Here is a 17,740-nt window from a genome sequence, read left to right as displayed (position 1 = left end):
AGTAAATGCCTTTTCTGGCTTGTAGGCATCAGCTCCAGGGAATGCAGCAGTCAGTCACGGGATATTGTAACAGACGGTATGCTGACTCCTTCAGGAATTAAAATTGTCTGAGGAGAAGGTAAGCAAGACTGATCAGAAACAAATATGGAACTGCTTGTCCTAGACAGGGTGCAGCAGCACAATTCAGAGAGAGTGTCACTTGTCTTTTGAGCCTGTTCTTTTGAGATACAAAGCTCAAGATGAGGAAGGACCAAGCTTTTCCTAGCCCAGCTCCATGCATGTTGGATAGACAGAGAGGAAAGAGGCACTGCCAGACAGACAGACTGTTGTAGAGATTTAATACTGGCCTTCATTTAGAAATCTAGATTTGGAGGCAGAGAACATGAGGGGGGAAAGCAAAATGCAGGGAGGACTGTGGCACCAGTATGGGCATCCTGAGATCGAGCTGGGATTGAGTGGGCACCAGTCTTTCTGTGAAAGCAGCTGCTGAGTGGGTTGTCAGCCGGGTTTGAATTCTGAGGTAACACTGCTGGGTGTTTATGCCCAGGGCTAGACAGGAAAGACTTTAAGGAGAATGAAGTTGCTGGCTTTTGTAAAAACAGCTTCCAGCTACGGCACAAGGGCACTCCTGATGCAAAGTGCCCCAGACTCCAGCACTCACATCCCCACAGGCCTTGTAACTGCACAGGTATGTTTCTGGTATTGGTTCCAGACGGGGATAGATTTCTGTGTAGCTTTATTTTGCATTTTTCAGCTTGACACTGAAGAGAGGGCTGGGTGAGGGGCTGGGCCGGGGATCGGTGAGCACAGCCCCAGCGTTGCTTTCCCTTCCCTGTGGAGGAGAGGAGACAACCCTGGGAGCTGCTTCTCGCCCCGGAAGGATCTTCCACGCCCTCTTCATACCATCCATTACTAGTTATTTTTGTGCCCTGCGCGGAAGCCCAGGCTCTCCGTCCCACGCCCGGGGCTGTCCGACCGCTGCCCCCTTCCGCCTCCTCAGGGCGGGCGGCGGCCCCCCCTCCCGGTCCCCAAGCGGCGGCACCGGCAACGAAAGAAATGCGCCCGTCACTGCAGAAAGGGCTCGCAGAGAGGGCGGCGGTTACGCGGCGGCGGCATGAGCTGCCAGGCGCCGGCCGGATACGCAACCCCCGGTGTGGGGGTACCGCGTCGCGGCCACGCCCCGCTCAGGCGCCGCGCACCGCCCTCCCCCGGCTCAGCCCCGCTGACACTGCGCCCCGCCTTCCAGCCCAGCCAATGGCAGGGACTGGTTTGGAACCGCCCTCGGCCCCAGGGCCAATGAGAGCTGGGAGGGGGGCGGGGCGTCGTCGTCTATAGGCTGGGGTGGGGGCAGCGGTGAAGGTGGCGGGGGGCGGCCGGCGGGAGCATGGCGGCGGTGGCGATGCTGGGCTGGCGGCGCCCGGCCGCGGAGCTGCGGCGGGTGAGGCGGGCGGCGCGCGGGGCGGGCCCCAGCCCTTCCCCTCTCCCTCCCTGTGCAGCCCCGGCCCCGCCGCGGGGCGCGGAAAGACTTGGCCAAGGTCACACCCGCGCCTGCCGTGGGGAAGGCTGCGCCCCCTCACCCCACCTCAGCCCCTGCGGCGCGAGGGAGCCCCCGGCCCGGGAAGGAGCTGACGGGAGGGAGCGGGTCCTGGGCCGGCTCCTGCCGCCGGGCCCTCGGCCTGAGGAGCGGCGGCCGGTGTCCGCCAAGGCCTGCAGGGCCGGGCGGGCCGCGCCGCCCCGCAACCGTCCCGTCGGTGAAGGGCGGCGCCCCCCGGCACAGCAGCCCCGTGCCGGGTACTGCGCTGAGCCTGGCGGCACCTTTAGCCGCGATCTTGAGAGCGGCTTTTTCCACTGCCTCGTAACCGCCCATCCGCGCTGGGGGTGCAGCGGGCTGACCAGGGCCCTGGCCCGGCTCTTCAGCTCGTTCCTTCGTACTTCGTTGCCCTACGGAGCCCCTGCATCCGTCTGTCACCCGCTTCAGCAGTCAGGGTGTGTGGCAGCAAAGGCTTTCTCTAGCCAGGGCCAGGCGAGGAATCAGGCAGGCAAGTGTACTGCCGTGGTGTGCGTGAGCTAGGTTCATCAGAAAGACAGCGGGGAGGTGAGGTACTGAGCGCTCCTGCCCAAAAAGCCTCCGTGCGCGGTGGCGTGGAGGCACGGCTGACTTCACTGGGGGGGCTGCCGGGCTTGCCTGGAGCGCTGGGGAGCCTGTCACAGGTACAGAAGCTGTACTAGGAAGAAAAGGGCAGGTAGGGCATCTGCACGGCGCTGGATTGCATCCATATTGCCATATGCAAAGCTGAAATGTGTTTTACTACCTGTAGAAGTGTTTTGGGGGTTGTTTTTTCTTAAAGTCTGTAATTGACACAGCCTGAACACTTCTAGGAGATGTCAGTTACACTTAGAAGACTGTTGTCTGGTTTGTTCAGTTTACTACAAAGACAAACTTCAGGTGTTGTCCAGTAAGGGCATGTTACTTTGCTAGGGTTTTTTTTTTTTTTGACACTAACCCTTGAAAGCCCTGTTTTTAAAGCCCTGCAGGGACATAATTAATTTTCAGGGAGAGGTTTTAAATTAAACTTTCTGCTGGCTATTACAACCTGAGCTGGGGGAAAAAAAAAAAAAAAGAACAAGTGAAAAACAGTAGGAAAAAAAAAATCTGTCTTTTGTTAGTTGAAGGTTGTCAAATGAAGAGAGAAACAGACTGAATTTTCATATTGTGGACACAATACCAGAAGGCATTCTTTGATTTATAAAACTGACGGCGTTTTTGTGGTGTCCTTAACTAGTTATTTTTGATTAGTATTTATTTAGCTATAATTCAGTAATGACCAGAAGTTTCCTGTGTGCTGAAATGTTGTCTAGGGAGATACCTAAGAAAGTGGCTTAAACGACTAATTGAAAGATCATTCTGTTAATATATGAAACAATATCTACAGATGTATTTTTGTATCTTTACACTGCTTAATTAGATGAAGCTAGTAGCTGGGGAATTAGCCTGCTCAGGTGATACCTTTTTCTTGGTTTTGTTTTATCATCTTTTGTTGTAGCATTCTGTGTTCATTATCCTCATTTTTGTTCATGAAACGCCAATGAAATGAAGCTGTAGACACAAACTGCCACTGTTTAAAAAGCAGTGAAGTTAATGATAGGAATGATTGAACCCAAGTCCAGAGAAGCAGACAGAGGGACTAGTAAACTTTTTCAGGATAGCACCACTCGCCCTGGTTTAGACGTATGTTATATGTGTATATAACAGGCTTGGCCAAAATGATTTGGTTTTTGTTTTTAGAGGAGTATCTGTTTATTTTTCAGAAAATATTTTATTACAAATGTTATGGTGAGGCCGTGTACTAGACTACACTTTTTTAAAAAGGCATGTTATGATTTTTAATGTAATATTTTTTCCAGTGTTTCTGATATATTATTTTTTTAAATAATGACTTCTATGAAAATGGTGTATTACAGAAATGTCATGGCATTGGCTTTCTTGATACGAAATTCTGAGGACTTTATTATTTTCAGGCTTTGAAGTATACAAGCCATGGCTATGCGTCACAGCGTACTTTAAATGTAAGTATAAAGCACCATCTGATTGCAATAAATCACTGTTTTAAATTTGTTTCTTAATCATGGAAGTTTTTTAAAAAGTTATCACAAAAATCTGCATTGAATACTGCAAAATCTTGAATAAAAGTCTGATTTCCTTTGTTTTAGTTTGCTAATTGTTGAGTAGCGTGCGACAAAATTGGTTAGAAGTGTGTCAGCTAACTTAAGCTTAATGCAACTATCTGCCCGTTATTGGAAAATAACAGCTGATGCCAACTAATCCATTTGAGGCTATGTTTGTATGTTATCCTGCAATTTGCTCTTACAGTGTAAAAGATGAGGACAAGTATGTTATTATCACTGAAGTCAGTCATGATGAAGAAGGGGTTACAGAAACAAACTGACCTGCTTAGTTTTAAACAAGTATTATTTGTCTTTTTGTTTGTTTGTTTATTTTTTTCCTAATGTTTTCTTTCTTTGCTTGTCTCTCTAAATAAAGAACTCAAGCTGTAAAGCTTTGTGTCTAACTTCCACTGAAACCAGCACAGTTGGAGGTATTCACTGCTTCTTCTCACTAGCTGTCCGGGGCAGCCAGAGGTCTGAAATGTGCATCTTTTCGGTGCCAGGTCCTCATGCTACTCTCACAGGGTTAGCAGGTAGACATGTTGATGTAGCACTAAAGCTAAGAAGCAAAATAAAGAGTAAATCTGTTTTGAGGGGCTACTAGGTATAGAGCTGAATGTCATACTGTGTCTTAACTACTGCTTACGCATTACGCTGGGACCTGGGCTTTTGAATACCTCCAAGGATGGAGACTCCACAACCTCTCTGGGTAACTTGTTCCAGTATTCAGTCACACTCACAATGAAAAAATGTTCCCTGATGTTCAGAGGGAACCTCCTGTGTGTCAGTTTGTGCCCATTGCCTCTGGTCCTGTCACTGGACACCACTGAAAAGAGCCTGGCTCCATCCTCTTTGCACCCTCCCTTCAGGTATTTATACACATGGATGAGGTGCCCCTGAGCCTTCTCTTCTCCAGGCTGAACAGTTCCAGCTCCCTCAGCCTTTCCTTGTATGTCAGATGCTCCAGTCCCTTAATCATCTTCGTGGCCCTTTGTTGGACTCTCTCCAGTATGTCCATGTCTCTCTCGTACTGGGGAGCCCAGAAATGGCCACAGCACTCCAGATGTGGCTTCACCAGTGCTGAGTAAAGGGGAAAGATCCCCTCCTTTGACCAGCTGGCAATACTTTGCCTAATGCAAACCAGGATACCATCAGCCTTCTTTGCCACAAGGGCACATTACAGGCTGATGTTTAACCGGGTGTCCACCAGGACCCTCAGGTCCTTTCCTTACAAGCTGCTTTCCAGCTGGGTGGCCACTAGCATGTCCTGGTGCCTAGGGTTGTTCCTGCCCAGGTGTGGGACTTCAAGGTAATCCTTGAACATTAACCAGCTTTCTTTGATCCCCCTTTGCTCCAGGACCTTTGAGACTCTTTCAGGCATCATCCATCCTAAGGCTGAGCTCCGTGCACTCCAGCTGTTCTGTTGCTTAAAGGGCAATCCCCTCCTCCCTTGTGTTCTTGGCCTGTCCTTCCTAAAGAGCCCGTATCCCTGCATGGTAGCACTCCAGCCATGGCAGCCATCCTACCATGGCTCCATGATCCCAAGATTGTAGTCCTGCAGCTGCACATGGATCTCCTTATGTTTATTCCCCATGCTGCATGCATTAATAAAGATTATTTTAGTGCTCTGAAACACTTGCAGGATAAAAGGGAAGCTGTGACATCAATGAAAAAGTGGATACATTTAAAAAATACCTCTGTATGTGTGCATATGTGAGAGAGAGTGTGACTGACTTCATGCTTCTCCTCTTAGGAGGTGGTGATAGCAAGTGCTGTAAGGACACCGATTGGATCGTTCCAAGGATCCCTTTCGTCATTGCCAGCCAGTAAACTTGGTTCCATTGCAATTAAGGGAGCAATTGACAGAGCAGGTATATGCAAATAATTTTTCTGTGACAAAGAAAACCTCAAGTGGATCAGAACAGTATCAGTCTGTGTTTTTTAAATTGCTTGGTAAACGGAAGGTCCTGGGGATTTTGTTCCTGTGGCGTTCTTAAGTCTTTATCCACAAATAGTATTTAAGTAAAGTTGACTGTTGGTCTTTGTTTCAATCTGAATTACGTTAAGTGCTGCTTCTAGGAGCAGAATATTACTTATGGATGTCTGTGCGAATCCAAATCTGATTGAACATACTAATTGTTTTTCTGGGGTGGGGTTTTATGACACACCTAAGCTGATGCAAAGGCTACTTGTTGCTGAAACCAGTGGCCCTTCCTTTCCCTGCCCATTTTTTACATGGGCACTTAGGCTTGTAGGACACCCTTGTGAGTCTATTGACAGATCCAAATTAGCAAAAAAGTCTTTTTGGGGGAGAGGAGGGTTAGCTTTCTACAAATCTGGCTTCTTGAAACAGCATATTACAAGAACTTGAACGCCAGGCCTGTTGCAAGAGATGCAGCAGGTGGCAGCTAGCTCTGGCCTTGGCTTGCCCCTCTTAAACAAACAAAACTGTTTCTTTAGACATAATTGTGGCAGGTAGGAAGTTTTGCGCATTTAAACATCCATGGAAATTCAGCTTCTCAGGTGACTAGTGAGACTTGGAAATGTTTGCTGTAGTTAGTTAACTGTAGCTTGTTCTGCAGGGTAACAAGGGAATGCTTTTCTGTGGGGGTCACCAGTTCACCATGTTCCATGAATATGAGGGTAGAGATCTGGGATGTGCCCAGCAGGGGCTTGTGTGCTGTTAGCACGCAGGCTGGACGTGGCACGTTTCATCAGCCTTTGATTGAAACCTTCAATGCGAAGGTTCGTAAAAGCAAATTGCATCTTCTGTGCAAAGAATCCTGAACCGAAACAATTTTGTTTTATAGGTATCCCTGCAGAAGAAGTGAAAGAAGCATATATGGGTAATGTTTTGCAGGCTGGACAAGGACAAGCTCCAGCAAGACAAGCAGTCTTGGGTGCAGGTATTTATTCTCTTGATACTGGGGTTAAGGGTTTTCTGTCTTTATGTAGACAGTGTAGGTTCTTGAGCTGTGAGTTACAGCAGAGTGGTGCCCAGCCTTTTGTCAAGACAGTCTGCGTATGCCTTTTCCCTGTGGTGGGTGAATGTTATATGTTGTACTCATGTAAGTGGGCCTAATTGCGCATCCTCAGGAATCGATGTTCACATGCACAATGGATGTTACTGCCTACGGTGTTTGCGGAACCTGGAGAAGACTATATTGGAGACCAGGCTGTTACTTTCAGAGCACTTTATGCTAATAACGGATGCTGCTCTTTGAATCTTTCATGGAACAGATTTTTTTTCTTCAGGGTATCATTACTCTTAAGCCTTATTGGGTAAGGGATCTGTGAGTTTCCTTGAACTGCAGATAAGAGTATGTCATTGCACTCATCTCCCTGTGGAGTCTGCTGATGTCACTGGAAGGATTCACTCTATAATGTTAACTGCAGCACAAATGTTATCGGGGTGCAGGAATTATTTTCTTCTCCCTTTTGCGATGGGGGTGGGATTCCATACCTTAGCATGACTCTAGGAAAGTCTATGGGTCAGGGAAGAACTGGATGCTTTCTTGGCTCTGTCCCTCTACTGTTTTGAAATAGAAGGAGCTGCTTCCATGTGAGGCGAAGGGATGAATACAGCTCTTTTCTTTCCCCTGGCTAGTTTCCCCATCTCACTGCTGCTCTGGAGGTGATGTGCTGGCAGCAGAGCCATAATACTAGAGAGCAAGCCTGGGGCAGAGGCAGTGATGCAATGGTCTTGAGCCAAGCTGCACACAGCAGAGCCCATAGCTATTGTCATGAACACTCAGTAGCAATAATAACTCAGTAATAACCATGTGAATGACACTGACACCTATCGCTTTTGGTCTTGTTCCGTACTGCATGTGTCTACAGTCCCTACGCTTCTGGGGTCTGTCTTGTTGCCAGTTGCTAAATTCTATAGCTTGTTTATGCCTTTTCAGTGTTGAATGCTTCTTAGGGGCAGGGATTGGGGTGTCAGGAGGAGGAATAGTTCTGGAGTCGCTTCCTCGATCTTCTGTCTCTCTGATTCTTCACTTACTTGTTCCCTTATCACGAGTTGTAAGGGGAGAAACAACAGGAGTCTCCAAGAAGGATAGTAACTAGGGATGAGGGTAGGTAAATTGCCCTGGCAGGCTAAAATAGTGCAAGCTGGATGCCCTGGGCTTAGATAAAAATTGGGCCTGTATGAAATATTGCTGAGACACCAATAAAGTGTTAGTCTACCCTTTAAATAATACAGTTGTTTGTACAACCTGTCTGACTCAGGTCTACCAATCGGCACTCCTTCGACAACTGTCAATAAAGTGTGTGCTTCAGGAATGAAATCGATCATGATGGCAGCACAAAGCCTGATGTGTGGGAGTCAGGTATGTGAATTCTAGTGCTGTTTTATGGAAAAAATGCACAACTAATGTTGTAGATCCTGTCCTACTAATGACTGCACTCTTTGGTTTGGGACTGTGTTTTGACTTGGGATAATAAAGCTAATGAGCGAGGTTTGGTTTTGCTTATGCAACATTAATTTTATAGTCACTTAAGTGTGTTTTGGTTTAAAACAGGAAAAAAAAAAAGTAAGTATTGTAGTTAGGAGATTGTCAGATGTATTTTTAGAGCTGAGCAAATAAGGTGGATTTTTTTTTTTTTTTTTTGGTATTTACATCCTCTCCCTACTGTTCCTCCCCCATCCCACCTTCCACCCCACCCCAAAAAAATAATTAAGGGAATCTTCAAGCTTTCTGGTTTGAAAAATTGAAGAAATTTTTATAGACTTAGTTTTGGATGAAACACATTTAATCTTGACTTTCAGACATTTTAAACACTTAAATGAATTATATATACATATTAAAGCAATGTTGTTTCCAAGTATATTAGATTCTGACTGTTGCTTGTTCCATAGGGATGTGGAGCTGCTAATGAAGAACAAACATTATGAAATTTACAGAAAAATAAACGGTTTAAAGTAAAATTTGTAATTTTATCTTGGAAGCTTTTGAAGTAAAAGTGCAAGGGACTGATATGGCTCTTGCAGCTTTCTAAAACTGCATACGAAACAAATGTCCAGTTGTTCTGTCAAGGTGGCTTAACTGTCTTTCACTTGTCCCAGCTGTTTGCTTTTTAAATGCATAAAGATTTTTTTTCCTCTTTGTCTAAGACTTCTCAGAAATACAAAGTGCTCATGCTTAAGCTTTTGCTAATATTTTCCTACAAGAAGTCATAGAGAACACACTGCATTTTTAATAATTTTACCTTGTTGCCTTTGAGCAGGATGTAATGGTTGCTGGTGGAATGGAGAGCATGTCTAATGTTCCCTATACAATGAGCAGAGGATCCACGCCTTACGGAGGAGTAAAGCTGGAAGACCTGATAGTAAAAGATGGGCTTACAGATGCCTATAACCATATCCATATGGTAAATATTCCTGCACAGCACTGAAGTATCAACCATAGACCTGATGCAGCTTTGAAGAGCTTGCTTATAATTATTATGAAACTGCTTCATCTAGCAAACCTAGAAATGAGAAATAACAATGAACGAGGAAAAAGTCTTCCATTTCCAGGCTTCCTGTAGTAACTGTAATGGAGGGGCTAGACAGAAGACCAAAACAGACTAGCAAATTGTGTGTTAATATTTATGTGTCTCTGAAGTCTAAATAGCCTAGAGCAGGGATTAAAAAAAAAATTCTGCCACAGATAGGTTGCTGTTGCTCTCTCTGTGGGAGAGAGCAATCAAGTTACTTGGTGTCTTTGAGGGTACCTACTCTGTACGGCTCAGCAGGCTGTCATGTTTATTTTCCCTCCCCCAATGTACATATCTTATATCTTCTGTTGGAAGGTTTGAGTCAGCTGATACGCTTACTCATCAGTATGGTAACTTAAATTGGACAAACTACTGCCAACTTAGGATGGGTTTGGAAAACAACTGATACGAAGATAGTGAAGAATGAGCATCAGGGAAGATGAGATTCAACAGAGAATGACTGCTTTCAGCTGATGAATATTTCTGACTTTGCCTGTGGTAGTTCACAACTGTAGGGCATTATTGGTCAGCTAGTGTTCTGGCTGCTGCACAGGAAAACATATCATGAAGAATATTCTACTGTGATCCATATATTTGAGACAGACCTCACTGCTTCTGTGTGTGATTTATTCCTTTTGCAGTACGGCGCACTCTTCTTAGGCTCTTGGTTGAAGTCCACTCCCACATTTCAGCTGACATGGATTTTGATTGTGGGCTTCTTTATAAGAATGTCAATAGTGGCTTTGCTAGTTCCTGTATGTGGGGAAAAAACTCTACAAGTTGGTTATAATTACACAAAGTTTTAATAGATTGGGACAATATTTCAGAACCTTTTGTCTTCAGTATAGCAGCTGTAGGTTGCTTGAAAACCTTTAACAGTCTGTGTGAGAATATCCAGGAAGGCCATCCGATGGCTTTAGGAACTTACTCTTGTCTGTGTTTTGGCAATAGACTAAGTTGCTGGTGCTATGAAGACTTTAAATTCTTTAACTGCATAGAAGTGACCTTGCTTGTTTGAAGAACTGGAGGAACACAGTACTAAAGGGTTTTGTGTTGATTCATCAAGTTTTCTACAGAAATGAGAGGTGGAACAAAACTTAAGAACAAATCTTTCAGGTTGACTAAATGAGTATCTTTTTTTTTTTTTTTTTTTTTTGTCACCAGGTATTTAGTGTTGGTAATGATTTATGATTGTATAATTATGATTATAATTGACCTATATATAAAATGATTCGATTGTTTCATTCTATTTATTTCAGTTATTAGACAAAAGGTATACATACTTCTATTTGTACAGTTTTTAGAGTATCAGATCCCACAGGCTAAGCAAGCCCTGTGCTTTGGCCTGTTTTTGTAACCTTTGGAATAGACAAGCATAATGGAATGAAAACACTTTATTTTGTACAGTTTTTAGAGTATCAGATCCCACAGGCTAAGCAAGCCCTGTGTGTTGGCCTGTTCCTTGTAACCTTTGGAATATGCAAGCTAGTAATGGAATGAAAACACTAGTAAGATGATGTGAACATACTGTTGCTGTGGCTGAACAATGATGGTCCAGTCTCTGAAGATGTCCAGCCCTAAGCACTTAAACTTACTTTTCCATGCGTTTTTTTAACTTAAAAAAAAAAGCCTTGTTACGGAAAGTTCCTTCATGGCTTTAATAATCTGGATCCAGAAAACATTTGCTAAATCTGCAGTTCATATTCCAAAATGAGAAGTTACTGTTTGATCATGACTGTGTAAATTAGAAATGGGACACCAAATATTAGTCACATTCAATTCTGGAAATCTGCTGGTTGTTTTTTTTTCAGTTACATTTCTAGTTCACATGTCCAGCAATACCAAACCTAACGTGCCTGGTTTTCTCCAAGGGCAACTGTGCTGAGAATACTGCGAAGAAGTTTACTATTTCACGAGAGGAACAAGACACTTACGCCATAGGCTCTTACACTAAGAGCAAAACAGCCTGGGATTCAGGAGTGTTGAAGAATGAAATAGTTCCTGTCACTATTTCAAAAAAAGGTATTACGGAAAGGTGTGATTAAATGGTGTTTCTCATTGAAAGCTGTAGCGTTGTCTGTGCCCAGTGCAAATTGTGTTGCTTAAACATGCCGCTCTCAGGAACGCTGACTTTAGATTAGCTAAGAATTTTCTGTTACACAGACTTCCTGGTGAGCAGCAGTCAGTGACCTGTGCTCTGTTTTTGTTTTTTGGTTTTTCTTTAATGTTACACACCATATCTTCTTCCTTTTTTATGTAAGCGTAAGACTAGCTATTGAATTTTGCTAGTATGGCTTGAGGACATCTGTGTTTTAATTTCCCTAATAATTACCTTAAAGATATGTATGTTCTTTGTCCCTTTCATTAAGCCACCAGGAAGTGCCTTGAATAAATTGGATTAAGGAAGAATTTTTTTTCAGTTTTCATAAGCAAAGTTCTTGACATGCAGTTTAGATGCATTTACATTTTTATACTGAAGTAAGTTGTTTAAATAAGGCAGCATTTAATCAAAGTACTGTGTTAGAATGTCTTAAGAATGGACTGTTTCTATAAAGTACTAAACCAAATCTGAATTTCAGGAAAGCCAGATACAGAAGTGAAAGAAGATGAAGAATACAAACGTGTTGATTTTAGTAAAGTTCCAAAGCTGAAAGCTGTTTTCCAAAAAGAAAATGGTAAATATTGTTAAATTAACAGCTTAATTTTCTATCAAGTGCAAGGATACTTTGTTGTCGTGAACAGTACTGTTCACAAGAGCTTGAATGTCCAACAGTAGTCCATTAGCTTCTAAATGTCTGCTAAGATAAAGGAACGTGCTTCACAACAGCATGAACTGGCTTGGATTAAAAGATGGTCCAAGAAGCTTAAGCCAGGGAAGACCTCTGGTTTGGACATTTACTTTAAAAAGACTGAAACAGAGTGGTTTCAGTTTAGCTATTGCCTTGGTCTCTGCCAAGTACATGCTCATTTCAGTGGGAGCTGGAGTGCCTTTACATAGTTGCCTGTTACTTCCCTGAATCTGCAACTGATAAATCTTTCTGGCTAAATCAGCGTTGCCACCCATTCACAACCCTTTCTGAGCTGGAATTTTGTGTTAATGCCAGCAATGCAGCTGACATGGAAGGCATAATCTAAACCACTGCTTGGATAAAGATACGAATACATGTGACTGTACTTGTTTAATCAAACTGATTTAAAAAACCAGCTCATTTTTAGTTAACTCATATTGTTGAGACCTTATGTTCAAGGGCCTAAGATTAAAAAAAAATCATTAACAGGGATATACATGAGCTGTATCACACTTTGCCCTCTGTTTAAGCAATGCTTTACCTTTCCTAGGAACAATTACAGCTGCTAATGCCAGTACTCTGAATGATGGAGCAGCTGCTTTGGTGTTGATGACTACCGAGGCAGCCAAGAGACTGAAAGTCAAACCACTGGCACGGATAGTAGGTAAGATTTTTCTTTTTTGATCTTTGAGTACAGTCCTGGAAAATACTCCCACGGTATGCTTCCAGACTGGGAGTCCTGTTTGGCCCATTACCTGATGTTCATGGGACAGAAAAGCTGAGCCCTTAGGCATTATGGCTGCATCTTCTCAATACAGGCCTTGAAATGTCAAGTGTTGTACCAGCAGGCTTTTGATCATAAACAGAATTTTCTGTATGGACTAATATTAAAAATCTGAAAACGTTCTTATGTGGCTCATTTAAGGCACTAAACTTTAGATATATCTATTTCATGGACCATTGTATTCAGAATTTTTCTATTTTGGCTGGGTTTGCCACTTGCACGAATAAAAATAATGTATAGTAAAAACAAAAGGTCTTTAAACAGCTTCTGCAATTTTTACAGCTTTTGCAGATGCTGCAGTTGATCCCATTGACTTCCCGATTGCACCTGCATATGCTGTTCCCAAGGTAAGAGTAAAACTGAGTGTGTTTTGAAAAACAACAAACTTCCCTAGCACTGGATCGTTGGTTCATCCCTCAGTGGATCTTCCTGTAATTAGGAACAGAATTATAATTAGGATCAGAATTATAATTATGTCATAAATACAAAGAGCACATGTTTTTTCAGAGGATCAAGGCTAGAATGTAGATTTTTCAGAGTAACAAATTCCTCACACGTATTTTGAAAGAGAAGATTGTTTTATACAGCTTTCACCAACTTTGGACTTGTTTATGCTTATAAGCTTTGCAGCTCGTATGGCTAAAAGGCAAAATAAATATACAAGTATTGACTAGTTCAAAAAGGAACTGAAGACAAGTGTATGGCGCAAGGAATACTGTATCAGTTTAAATGTACTTATGGGAGCAGAGGTCTTAGTATAAGTGTGATGAAAATGTACCCTTGGCATGCGGTACTTTCTGCTGCTGCTTTTGTGAAAACTCAAGTTTGTGCTTCAGCACCTCCATTTTGCTTTTCCCATCTTGACAAAAAGGTTCTGAAATGTGAACTTGAATCAGACTATGCGCAGCTTGAGTCACCGACTTCAAAATACACCTAATTATTTCTATAATTAGCTTCCTAATTTTTTCATAGCAGTAATTGTTTTATTATTATTTCTAGATTCTAAGTGAGACAGGCCTGAAAAAAGAAGATATTGCAATGTGGGAAATCAACGAAGCGTTCAGTGTTGTGGTGCTGGCCAATATTAAAATGCTGGGTATCGATCCACAAAAAGTAAATACTAACGGAGGTGCCGTCTCTCTTGGACATCCCATAGGGTAGGTAAAATAACCGCTGGTGTTTGTTCTACCCAGAGCCATTGTTTTCTAGAAATGCTGCTAACACACTTTCCTCTACTCACAAATTTAATGCAAGCAGGAAGGGTAATAGAAATGTGCTATCAAGTATGTAGTGACTTAATTCAGCTGTTAAATTTCAGGGTACCTTGAAAAGAGGACGATCCCATTTTTCTCTTCACAGTTAGTTATCACCTACTTTTATAAAGAGCTTGCTTGCTACCACAGCTATATGGATTTATGAAGTATTAAAACCAAATCACTATTAACATGACAGAACAAAGAGTAATAATTAATCAAGTATAGTTAAGCTAATAAAATTTACAGGTAAACTTATGGAAATAGCTAAGGATATGGTACAGGGGCTTTATTTTTCTTACATGAGCAAAGTAAAATTCCAGGTCTTGTCAAAGCATTTTTGGCAGTGAATCCAAAAAGTCTCTGAGCACCTAAAGCAGCAGACAGGGCTGGCCTGGGGATGCTGGTGGGGCTTCTGTTTGAAGTTCTGTTGTCTGGTTAGGAGTCAGATCACCTGCTGTGGTCCCCAACAGCTGTAACTTACTCATGACTTACTTAAGTATATCCCATTAATCCTGCCTAAGGGTGGGCATGCTGCACGGTCCAGGTCTGTGATGATCAGAGGGCTGGAGCACCTCTCCTCTGAAGCCAGACTGAGACAGTTGGGGCTGTTCAGCCTGGAGAAGAGAAGGCTCTGGGGAGACCTTCTAGCAGCCTTCCGGTACCTGAAGGGGGCCTACAGGAAAGCGGGAGAGGGGCTTTTACAAGGGCATGGAGTGATAGAACGAGGGGGAATGTTTTAAACTGAAAGAGGGTAGATTTAGATTAGATCTTAGGAGAAATTCTTTACTGTGAGGGTGGTGAGACACTGGCACAGGTTGCCCAGAGAAGCTGTGGATGCCCCCTCCCTGGCAGTGCTCAAGGCCAGATCGGACGAGGCTTTGAGCAACCTGGTCTAGTGGAAGGTGTCCCTGCCTGTGGCAGGGGGATTGGAACTAGATGATCTTTAAGGTCCCTTCCAACCCAACCCATTCTTTGAGGAAAAACCCATTTCAAAACCTCTGAGTAGATACTAATGTGAAGTAACCACATCGTACATCAGGAAGAAGTAGGAGTACTTTATGTTTCATAAAAAGCTCTGATCAAGGCATAATCCTGCAAGACATGCTGACATCTCCTTTGCAATATCAGATTCTTCTGGTAAGGGAACATGATTTTTTCTGTCTTAGAAGTTAATTTCGTCAGTCCTAATGACAAAATTTAAATCTCTGATTTGCACATTAGGTGGATCAAAGTAGCATACTGCAGCATATCAAAGTTGTAAAGCAAATAAGAAACTGAAATTAATCAGTAAAGCAAATAAATAAAAAACTGAAATTAATCATTAGTGTAGATATGGGTTTTGTAGTAGATTTGTTACCTTCTTTGAAAGAACTTCGCTGCATGCAGAGATATTTCGTAATATACAGACTGACTTAGAGGCGATTTCCTCTTCCAGAAGAAACTTTAGATAAGCATGGGTTTGTGTATGTATAAGAATATTTGTTTTGTTAAGTAAGTACTGTAGCTAGAGAAAAATAACCTCTATTGCATCTAAATGTGGATGAAAGGGTTGGTTGGTGTTTTTTTCCCCCTCCAGTGAATCAGTACTGTATTCTGCCAACTATACTGTGTGAGTCAAATTAAGCATTTCCTCTAAACTAAGCTATATACATTTTTTTCTTTATTTAGATGTCTGGAGCAAGAATTGTTGTTCATATGACCCATGTGTTGAAACAAGGCCAATATGGTCTTGCAGGAATTTGCAATGGTGGAGGAGGTGCTTCTGCAATATTGATAGAGAAGTTGTAGGCCCAACTAGCATTGGAAACAAAGTCTTGGATGCTCTCTGATCAGAATGATGAGTGGTACCTGTTACAACCTTATTTATCAATAAGTAAGTAAGTGGATAATTTCCTTAACTCCTGTTCTAAGATTTGTTAAACCATCATTGATTATTGATACAGACAACTGGGCTTTTATTACTTTGACTCAGTGCAAGTTTTTATACAGTACAAATAAAAAAATGTCAATTATGATAATGGCTTCAGCTCTGAGAATAAAGAATGTTTGTTACCTGTGGCTCCTCTGTCACTGACATGTGGTTTCTCAAATGCCACTGAAAATGAATTCCCTTGGTGACTCATAGTGCTGCTACTAGAAGCAAGTTTCTTACCATTTTCTGTTACTAAGTGATTTCATCAGAAAAATAACTTTACTCAAAGGTTGGTTTTCTAGTGTTGTGTGCCTCAAAGCCAGCTCAAATGCAAAAAAAGGAGCCCTGCTGTAGCCCTCACTTACCCCGGCTTGGGCCTGTAGCATCAAAGCAAAACTAGAAGAGATACTGGTGTAAACTTACACATGCAAGTACTAATATGGACCTCAAAATGCTGCTGCCCCTGTTTTGTTCCTGTAAACCTCAGTGCTGTACAGCTTTGCCAGTGTGCTTTAAGTAGAGGCAGATTCAGGACCAAAAGAGTGCAGTTACCGTTACTGCTTCTTCACTGGGAGCTGCCCAACACCTGGCTGCACTCCTGAACTCACCATTATGCCTTCCAGAACACAGCGCTAAGCATTCCTATTGCAAGTACAGGGAGATGATAAGAAAATACTTTCCTGGAATGAATCTTGTTCAAGACTTCAGTGAGACATTGATACAGTTTCTTCGGCAGGCTTTTTACCAGGGGGCAAAAATGGGCTATTATTTTGCCAGTATAAAGCCTGTTCCCACCTCACCCTTTTCACAAGGGAGAAACATCAAACACCCGAGGTTTCTTAGCTGAGGTTTGGGACATTGGTTTCAACAGGAAGTCATCTTTACCCACTGCTTGTCCTTACATTCTCCTCCATAAAGTAGGGGGAATAAATACTTTGACTGGGATGTAGTGGGATCTGTTTTTTTCTAGGAAGGAATGTACTTCTAGAGGTAGCAAATGACCAGTGGGGTTTAAATGCTACACTCTAAGAAAATGAACCTTCATTCATGCTCTGACACCTGTTCTTCTAAAAAATCATTTGCCATATGACCACAACTTGGAATTGAAGATGCTTCTTCCTTTGAAAGTGTAAGTGAACTGAGAATTCATGTGTTTAGTATTACCAGATCACCGAATTGAAAAAGAAAGACTATGGTGGATAGTGGCTGTCCCATGAAAGAGCTATGCTAGGTCTCAAATAATTTTTGAGAAAAAGCAAATCTATTTAAAAATATCACATAGCAACTGTCAAAAAATGTACAAAATATTAAGCAAGAAAGACACACAACTTTTTATTGAAACAAAAATATTTATTCAAGCTGTAAAGGCTATGCAGTATTTAGTTACTGGATGGGTTTAATATAAACATCTACTGCATAATATTGGTTCCTTAGGAATCCTTGTATACTATCTGAAACATTGCCCTGTTGCTGTACAGATCTCTTACAAGAGGCCTTTTTTAAGACCTCAACAATTTGAGAACAAAGGAGGAAATGCCATTAGAGAAAATTCTGCAGTGTGGTAGTTTTCACCCATGCTAATTATTACTAAATGTAGGCTGAGCTTCTCCTGTGCCTGTTTCTGAAGAGAGTTTGTATAATAGCTATGACAAAATCCTACATTAAACAGAAAGATCAGATGTAATGTTTCCCTCTCCGTCTGAAAGTCTAAGTGATATTAACAAACCGCTTCTCAACAGTACAAATGACAGTTAAAAAGAATTGACTTTTGCAACAAGAACATGCCGAAGTTCTTGTCTGACTGTCGCTGCAGTCTAAGTAACTCATCGCAGGGGTGTGAGTACAGGGT

The 17,740-nt window shown here is 42.6% G+C and overlaps 1 protein-coding gene across 1 annotated transcript; it reads left to right on the top strand.

Annotated features, from left to right (window-relative positions):
• Nucleotides 1–1,344: 1,344 nt before the first annotated feature.
• On the top strand, nucleotides 1,345–13,884 carry ACAT1 (acetyl-CoA acetyltransferase 1). Its single transcript, XM_068395326.1, has 11 exons — nucleotides 1,345–1,438; nucleotides 3,520–3,567; nucleotides 5,420–5,537; nucleotides 6,477–6,572; nucleotides 7,900–8,000; nucleotides 8,899–9,042; nucleotides 11,022–11,172; nucleotides 11,730–11,825; nucleotides 12,490–12,603; nucleotides 13,006–13,070; nucleotides 13,723–13,884. Exons 1-11 carry the CDS (start codon nucleotides 1,385–1,387, stop codon nucleotides 13,882–13,884), a joined length of 1,149 nt encoding a protein of 382 aa, XP_068251427.1. The 5' UTR covers nucleotides 1,345–1,384.
• Nucleotides 13,885–17,740: the final 3,856 nt, after the last annotated feature.

This window comes from Nyctibius grandis, chromosome 2, assembly GCF_013368605.1.
Source record: "Nyctibius grandis isolate bNycGra1 chromosome 2, bNycGra1.pri, whole genome shotgun sequence".
Classification (NCBI taxonomy): domain Eukaryota; kingdom Metazoa; phylum Chordata; class Aves; order Nyctibiiformes; family Nyctibiidae; genus Nyctibius; species Nyctibius grandis.
Note: the sequence above shows the minus strand (reverse complement) of the source record. Positions and strands in the feature narration are given on the sequence as shown.